Genomic DNA, 9,071 nt, shown 5'->3' with positions numbered 1-9,071 from the left:
CATCAAAGACCCCTCCCACTCTGGTTGTAATCCCTTCCAAACTCTTCTGTCAGGCAGAAAATACAGAAGCTTAAACACACGTACCGACAGATTCAAGAACAGCTTCTTCCCTGCTGTTATTAGACTTCTGAACTCTCAAATTTCAAATCTAATGCTGATCTTGCTATTGTATTATACCTTCTGTGCAGCAACAACATTGTATTTCTCGCTCTGTTCAATCACCCTATGATCTTTGTATGGTATGATCTGTCTGTACTGCACGCAAAACAAAACTTTTCACTGTACCAAGGTACAAATCAGGACAGGACTTACACAGTTAACGGTCCTGGGGAATGTTGCTGAACAAAGAGACCTTGAGGTGCAGGTTCATAGTTCCTTGAAAGTTGAGTCACAGGTAGACTGGGCGGTGAAGGAGGCATTTGGTACGCTCGCCTTTATTGGTCAGTACATTGAGTATAGGAGTTGGGAGGTCATTTTGCGGCTGTACAGGACATTGGTCAGGCTGCTTTTGGAATTCTACGTTCAGTTCTGGTCTCCCTGCTATAGCAACAATGTTGTGAAACTTGAAAGGGTTCAGAAAAAAATTAGAAGGATGTTGCCAGCGTTGGAGGGTTTGAGCTACAGGGAGATGCTGAATAGAGTGGGGCTATTTTCCCTGGAGTGTCGGAGGCTGAGCGGTGACCTTACTGAGGTTTATAAAATCGTGAAGGGCATGGATAGGGTGGATAGCCAAGGTTTTTCCCTCAGGGTAGGGGAGTCCAAAACTCGAGGGCATAGGTTTAAGGTGAGAGGGGAAAGATTTAAAATGGACCTAAGGGGCAAATTTTTCACACAGAGAATGGTGCATGTATGGAATGAGCTGCCAGAGGAAGTGGTGGAGGCTGGTACAATTACAACATTTACAAGCCATCTGGATGGGTACATGAATGGGAAGGGTTTAAAGGGATATGGTCCAAATGCTGGCAAATGGGACTAGATTAATTTCGGATATCTGGTCAGCACGGACAAGTTGTACCGAAGGGTCTGTTTCCATGTTGTACAGCTCTATGATTCTATGTGACAATAATAAATCAAATCAAATCAAATCAAATCAAAGAATGCTGGTTAGGCCACAACTGGAGCACTGCGTGTAGTTCTGGTCACCACATTATAGGAAGGATGTGATTGCACTAGACAAGGTGCAGTGGAGATTCACCAGGATTTTGCCTGGTGGATCAGGCTATGAGGAAAGTTTAGATAGACTGGGGTTGTTTCCCGTTGAGCAGCGAAGGTTGAGAGGAGACCTGATTGAGGTGTATAAGATCATGAAGGACGTAGGTATTGATGCCACTTCTTCCATTAGTACCGGGATCACTATTCGGGGGCATAGATTTAAGATAGGAGGTAGAAAGCTTAAGAGGATGGTTGAAGAGAAATTTTCACCAAGAGGGTAATAGATGTCTGGAACACACTTCCTGAAAAGGTAGTTGAGTCAGAACCTCTTGTAATATTTAAATAGTGTTTGGGTAATCACTTACGTTGCCATAGCCTCCAGGGAGAAGGAAGAGTTGATGCACGTACTCAGATCTTTGTTGATCGGTGTCAAAGCCATGGGGCAAGTTTTTATTTGAGTTAATTTTTTTTTAACAAAGCACTGAACAACAGATTTCTCCTTGGAAACGTTGTAAAATTGTTTGGACGGGATCATGTTTCTCTGGGAGCGTATTTCAAACAGAGGTGGTGTGTGTCTTACATTTTAGTTGGGGAGTCCATATTGCTGTGGCAGCATCAGCTTTTTACATGCGTGTTGTAACCGAAATCCATGGACAGTGGAGGCTGTTGTTCTTTCTATCACTTGGCTGACCAGGAATTTCTCCCACGCTCACCACCTGACACTGGTGTGTGTTGGGAGGGTCCATATATTGAGATCCAACCTCAGCCTGGGGCAGGACTCAAACCAGGAGCGTCTGGCTCAGAGTTGGGGACGCAATCCACTGCGCCACAAGAAGTTTTGGGGCAGCATGGTGGCTCAGTGGTTAGCACTGCTGCCTCACAGCGCCAGGGACCCAGGTTCGATTCCAGCCTTGGGCAACTGTCTGTGTGGAGTTTACACCTTCTCCCTGTTTCTGCTGGGTGCTCCGGTTTCCTCCCACAGTCCAGAGATGTGGTGAATAAAGGTTAGGTGAATTGGCCATGCTAAATTGCCTGTAGTGTTCAGGGATGTGTGGGTTAGGTTTAGCCAGGGGAGATGCAGGGTTGCAGGGACAGGGTAGGGGAATGAGGATGGGTCTGGTTGGGATGCTCTTCGGAGGGTCAATGTGGACATGTTGGGCCAAATGGCCTGTTTCCACACTGTAGGGATTTTATGATATGATTCTGTGAACTCTCCTCTGCTTCCATGCAGTGGTCTACCTCAAAAGATCCAAGTGGCAAGATTTCTCTTGCTTGCTGTTTTGGGGGAAAGTTGGAAAATAACTGGCAAAGCTAGCAGTGGTAGGACATTTGTGAATTACTTGGAAATTCAGCTGTTTGGACTTGAGGCTGCCTCGTTAAACCTCTCTGTCTCTTTATCCCTCTGCCTGCAATTTGAAACATCCGGCCCCCTTCCCCTGTACCTCCTTGATGTGACCGGGTGTCAGGAACAGTGCAGCATATTGGGATGGTTTATGTCATTAGGCGCACTGCGTCCACACAAATTGTTTCAGACTGTATTTTTTTCCACTGCGTCTCTTCCCTCAATGCCCACCCCTACACCTTTTCTTTCACGTTGTACAGAGCCGAAGAAGCTTCCTTACAACTTCCTGGGTCCCCCAGAAGAACGACTCGCTCTCCACGTTCTGCGGCTGCAGAATCTGGTGCCGGAACACGTAGAAACCCGGACTTTGTTCAACAGCACCCAACCAGGGATTGAGCAGGTAGGAGCTGACCGTGTTTGCTGCTGGGTATGCATCAGCCAGCCGTTGGTGATGAATTACCCATCTTGTCTCACTCCTTCCCTCAGAAATCCCAGACAGCACAGCCTTGGAGAACCACAATTCCAAGCTCAGGTCATGTTGAATTGGTACAGACTCTCGATTAGGACATGCTTGAGTACCATGCACCGTCCTGGTCTCTGTGTTACAAAAGAAAGGATATAGAGACACTGGAGCAAATGTGAAAGGATTTATAAGAATGATACCAGAGCTGAAAGGCTATAAGAACTGCGTAGGCTGTAGTCCTTTGCTATAGAAGACTGAGGGGCAAGGTATCATGGTCTTAAAAATTATGCAGGGCGAACATGGAGAATGTGTTTCCAATTCTGAAGGAGTTCAAAGACACTCACGAATAAACCTACTTCAGCAGAACCTTCTTTACCCAGTGATTAGTGAGAATGTGGAGCTCACTCTCGCTGGGAGGAGCTCCGGCAAATAGCAGAGATGCATTTTAGGGGGAGCTGGATAATTACATGAAGGAGAAAGAAATGGAAGGCTTAGGGAAGATGTATGTAGAGTAGAAACATGGCAAGGACTAGTTGAGTTATGTGACCTGTTCATTGTTGAAAATAATTAAAGTCCAAGTTGGTTTCTTTGGTTGAATTGATCTATGTTTGTGTTTATGGTCCAGTTGAGTGGTTAGCTCAATACTGTGTACTCCATGTACATCCCAAAATCCAATCTTTCACCATTGCTCCCTCACATCTTGGCCTGTGCCTTGAATGTTTCCGAACCATCCAGCAGTCAGGGCTATCTATCTCTTCCTGACATTCACAACAATAGAGGTTGTTGCCATTCCTTCCTGTCCACATGGCTGAAGCATGAGTCTGCTGATGTTAAAGTCGGTCACTGTATCTACCCTCACTGACACCTCCTCTTCTGATGATGTTGACTCTTCCTGGACACACCCCAACAAAGTAGGGGCTACAGTGTGTCAAGGACTGCAGCACGCAATAGAAGAAGAACACAAGTATTGAGAGCAACAGGCCATTTGACCCCTTGAATTTGCTCTGGCATTCAGTGCAATCGTGGCTTTTCCAACGTGACCTGAACTGCAGTTTCCCGTCCGTGCCCCAGAACCCTTGACTCCTGTCGGTCAAAAATCTGTCTAACTCAGCCTTGAGTATATTCAATGACCCAGCCTCCACTGCTCTCTGGGGAAGTGAATTCCACAGACTCGTGACCCTCTGAGAGAGGAAAAATCCTCCTCGTCTTCACATCTTCAGCGCACCATATTTATAAACGACGTTGCTTACTTCTTGACTCCCCCAGAAAGGCAAACCTCCTCTCAGCATCCAACCTGTTAGGTTCCACCTCAGAATCTTGTGTTTCAAAAAGATCACCACTCTTTCTTCAAAACTCCAATGAATCTCAGCCCAAAACGGTCGACCTTTTCTCATAAGCTAATGATCAGGAGGTTATCAGGTGAACGAGATGGTCATCCTGTTCTTTTATTACCTTCACTGTGTTCCAGCCTGCCTGAGTGTAGCTGTTCTCCATGTGAGATCCCACACTCTTTGTCTGTGCATGTGTGTGTTGACCTTGTAATGGGGCTATTTGTGGCTAGACTCACTCCTTTACCAAGACACACTGTTGCGCTGACAGTGACTTATACAAGGTGCAAGAGGGACACAAACAGTTTACAGAAAGATGTTGGTAGGTTAAGTGAGTAGGCAAAAACATGGCAGATGGAGTATAATGCGGGAAAATGTGAAGTTGATCATTTCAGAAGGGAGAACAAAAGAACAGAATATTACTGAATAATTTAAGAAAGCTGCAAAGGGACTTGAGCAGACTTTTGTGTGAAACACAGAAAGCTAGCACACAGGAACAGCAGATAGTCAGGAAGGGCTATTGGAATGTTGACCTTATTTGAAGGGGGTTGGAATATAAGAGTAGGGAAGTCTTACTGCAACTGGACAAGGTGCTGGTGAGACCACATCTGGAGTACTGTGAACAGTTTTGGTCCCCTTATTTAAAGAAAGGTATTATTTCATTGGAGGTGGTTCAGAGAAGGTTCACTAGGATAATCCCTGGTACGGAGGGATTGGCTTATGAGCAAACGCTAAACAGGTTGGGACTCTATTGATTTGAATTTAAAGGAATGTTAAGGGTAAATGCTGAGAGGATGTTTTGCCTCAAAGGAGAGTCTAGGACCAGAGGGCACAGCCTCAGAATAAAGGGGCACCAATTGAAGACTGAGATGAGGAGGAATTTCTTCTCTCAGAGGGTTGGGAGCCTTTGAAACTCCTTGCCGCAGCGAGCTGCGGGAGCAGAGTCTTTGTTTATATTTCAGGCTGGGATTGATAGAGTTTTGATCAGTCGGGGAAATCAAAGGTGACAGGGACAGGGCAGGAAAGTAGATATGAGGCGTGTCAGATCAGTCGTGACCCTGTTGAATGGTGGAGCAGGCGTGAGGGGCCAAGTGGCCTACCCAATTCCTATTTCTTATGGCTTTTTATGGCCTATCACCTAAATGAGGAAAGTGCAAATGTTAGTGCCACTGTGATGGCAGATCCTTAAGAGGTACATCCCAACGTTGGTGGATCTTACGGAGCAGCATGTCCCTTTGGCTGTGAGCTGAGTACAATCAGTATCCAACTAGCATGTGCTTTTAAAACACAGAATGTAATTTACAACTTTCGAATGATTTTGTAATGGGACAGCATTTGTGGAACAATCACAGGAATGCTAAGAATTACACTAACTATCAATTTAAGATTATCAATTCAGCTTGCAAGTATTTACACTTGTTAAAATCTGTGTACATTCACTGTCATTTTGGAAGAGAGAACAGAAGAGCATAATATTACTTAAATGGAGAAAAACTGCAGGAAGCTGGGAGAAAGGAACAAGTCCGGGCATTGGCACTTTTTGAATTAAACATTAGACTGGGGGACAGTAATTCCCTGGTGCATTCTCTATGACAATGCCTCGATCTAGCAGAGTCAACTTGCTAATCAATCATTAACCCAAACTTGTACGGTGCACATTGTTACTCCCCTTTAAAATTTGGTGCTCATGAGAAATAGGAATTGGGTAGGCCATTTGGTGATAAAGAAAAGAGATGTGCTGCCAAAGCGGTGCTGACAAACGCAAGACAAAAAAACCATGGCTACGCGTGTCTTTTTTAATTGAACATCAGTTGCCCTAACTTTTTGTTCCTTGCACAGGGGAAACTGCAAATGTGGATTGACATCTTTCCAAAGAAGTTGGGTCTCCCCGGTCCACCCTTTAACATCACCCCTCGGGGTCCTGTCCGGTGAGTGAACTTATTTGCTGCTAATAACCACTGAGAGGGTTTGCGTGTGACTGCTAATGCTGGTGATCCTTATACTTGAGGTCAAAAGCCTTTATATGCATGGCCTTGACTTTATGATGCCTTATTATCACCTCTTGGCCCAGAACTCTGGTCAGAGTCAGGTGGTTATAGCTTCAAGACCTAACTGAGTCCCCCGTGCCCTTTCAAGTGGGAGGCCATTCAGCCCAACGAGTCCACAATGCCCCTCCGAAGAGCGCCCCACCCAGACCCATCCCCCTACCCTAACCCTGTAACTATTTGTAGGAGCTGGAGAGCTGGATGCCCAAAGCTTATCCCTATCGATAATCACAAGCAAAACTGATCGTCCAGGTTTTATACCTCATTGTTCTGTTTGAATTGGGTGCTGTGCAGTAATGATTCATTGGCTGTCAAGTATCATGGGATATCTCATGAAAAGCAAGACCTTTAATTGTTTCATCAATTTTCATCCATCCGCCTGTGAAAGTACTGACTCATCCTGGGACAAGGTTCATTGCAACCATTGATGAAGTCCCTAGATTATGGATCGGTGAGACGCACTGTAGAAATTCTCCTTCTGCGCTCATAATTATACCCCAAGGACTGCAGCAGTTCAAGAAGGCAGCTTACCACCACCGTCTCCAGTGTATTTATGGATGGACAATAAATGCTGGCCCAGTCAGTGATGTTCACATCCCATGAAAGGTATTTTTTAAAATCTGGATGGCTCCACTGTGCAGATCCTGGAGGGCAGACTTACTGCAATGTGGCCTATGGGAGAATTAGCCACTGAAAATCCTGTAGTTTACTAACCCAGCCTGGTGGTGGTTGGTTAGCTCAAATGTCTGGACAGCTGGATTGGCAATGTAGAGTGAAGCCAACAGCTCTGGTTCAATTCCCACACCAGCTGAAGGTTATAAAGGTCCTGCCTTTGTCAAGTATCACCCTTGCCTGAGGTGACCTTTAGCTTAAACCACCACCAGTCATCTTTCAGTAATGAGATTGGAACTTTGACAACTTTACCTTAACCTGCTTGGTAAAGGGACAAGAGTTGAGTGAGGCGACTGTTCACATTTGGTCCCATTCTACAGTCTTGTCTTGATTTCTGAATTTTCCTCTGGACTTTTTAGGTACATTCTGCGCTGTATAATCTGGAACACGAGTGACGTAATTCTGCAGGAAACTAATGTAATGGGCGAAAGGATGAGTGATATATATGTTAAAGGGTAAGTAAATTGTAAATCCTTGTGTAACCCCCACACCAATCTAGATAGTCATCTGTCATACAGAACTTGAGTATTGCTGAAATAAAGGAGGCATGTTATCAAAGCATTTCATCTTGTACTTATCAGGGCAAATGCAAGAATGCCAAATTTCAAAAGGAGAATGAGGAAGGGGTGTTTTCCCACCAGTCAACTTTCTTTTTCTCATTTAGTAAATTGTTGTTCTCTTCGAGATTTGCTGTTCTTGCAATTGTGTCCTGATGAGCACAAAACAATAAAGCTTTGGCAGCACATCTCTTTTTTTTCATTGCCAATACGAAAATGGACTTGACAATTCAGCGTACTAATGAGAGGGCTCAATATTGCGAACATCCATTGGTTCAGAGATTAAACTGCTGAGCAGGGAGCTCTCCTGAATCCTGGCCGACATTCCTCCCTCCAGCACTGCAAGAAACAGGTTCACTGATCGTTCACCTCGAAGCTTTTTGTGTGTTCCAGTGCAGAATGGCCAATGCGCTCGTTGCTGATGGCTCTAGCAAAGGATCGGCAACCTGAAAAAAACAACTCTACTTCAACTCTGCTCAGCTACCTTCCAACCTGCTGAGGATCCACCCAGCATTTTTTCTAATGCTAATTTTACACTTCAATTTTCCCACCACCCCCAAGTTAGTTTGGAAAATAGATGTCAAGCGACATATTGCCATGATTCTCAAAACTAAACCCTCAAACATGTCCTGATATTTAGTAAGATCTTTGTTAATCTTCTACCTCCAAGTTTCCTTCCTGCCTGATCTCTTCCCAAAAAACTTATTGACTGACTGCCCACAGCTGTCTGGAGTAGGGCATTCCAAAGCCTCTCAGCCTTCTGAAGGAGGACATGTCTCCTTGTCAGAGTCAATGTCTGACCCTCTTACCAGAAACTGACTCGCCAATCTGTCAGCTCTTTGCTATCAAGCCCTCTCAGAATTTTGTGTATTTCAGTTGATCACTTCTCATTTGTTCACACTCCAGAAAATGTAGACCGAGCCCAATCGGTCACTTCTCATAGGACAACCTTGTTGTGCTTCCCCTAAAGCAATCTGAGATATTGAGACCAAAACTATCCCCTATAATCCACATATGGTCTCACCAAAGCCCTATGTAAGACATCTCTGGTAATAAAAACTGACATACCATCATGACTACAAACTTCCACACTCAGCGACCACCGTCCCAACACAGTTCAGTGAAAAACACCCCTAGAAGAAAATAAAACCATCGGGAATGTTTTTTTTTGGAATCTTTGGTTATTAATCAAACCTCTTGTTCCTTTGTTAGTTGGATGGTTGGGTTGGAGGAGCAGAAACAGAATACTGACGTGCACTACAGGTCACTGGATGGAGAGGGCAACTTTAACTGGAGGTTTATTTTCCAGTTTGACTACTTAATAGTGGAGCGTGTCCTTGTCATCAACAAGAAGGTGAGAAGCTGAGTTACAGTGAAAGGCGGGAATGATTTATTCCAGCAATACAGGGATCATGTAAATATATACCTGACATCCCTTCTACGCCCATTTGTGTACAATCCCAATGCATCAAACCCTATCCTATCACTCCCATTGTATACAATCCCAATGCA

At 44.7% G+C, this 9,071-nt stretch overlaps 1 protein-coding gene across 1 annotated transcript in view; it reads left to right on the top strand.

Moving 5' to 3' along the window:
- The window catches only part of LOC109922588 (myoferlin-like), a 78,502-nt gene that overhangs the window by 56,081 nt on the left and 13,350 nt on the right, over positions 1–9,071 (top strand). The window contains exons 26-29 of the mRNA XM_048618490.1: positions 2,755–2,894; positions 6,125–6,213; positions 7,362–7,457; positions 8,772–8,913. Coding sequence (XP_048474447.1) covers positions 2,755–2,894; positions 6,125–6,213; positions 7,362–7,457; positions 8,772–8,913 — 467 coding nt within the window. The remainder of the gene's footprint in view (positions 1–2,754; positions 2,895–6,124; positions 6,214–7,361; positions 7,458–8,771; positions 8,914–9,071) is intronic.

This window comes from Rhincodon typus, chromosome 40, assembly GCF_021869965.1.
Source record: "Rhincodon typus isolate 14 chromosome 40, sRhiTyp1.1, whole genome shotgun sequence".
Lineage (NCBI taxonomy): Eukaryota > Metazoa > Chordata > Chondrichthyes > Orectolobiformes > Rhincodontidae > Rhincodon > Rhincodon typus.
This window is presented reverse-complemented; position numbering and strand designations above follow the sequence as displayed.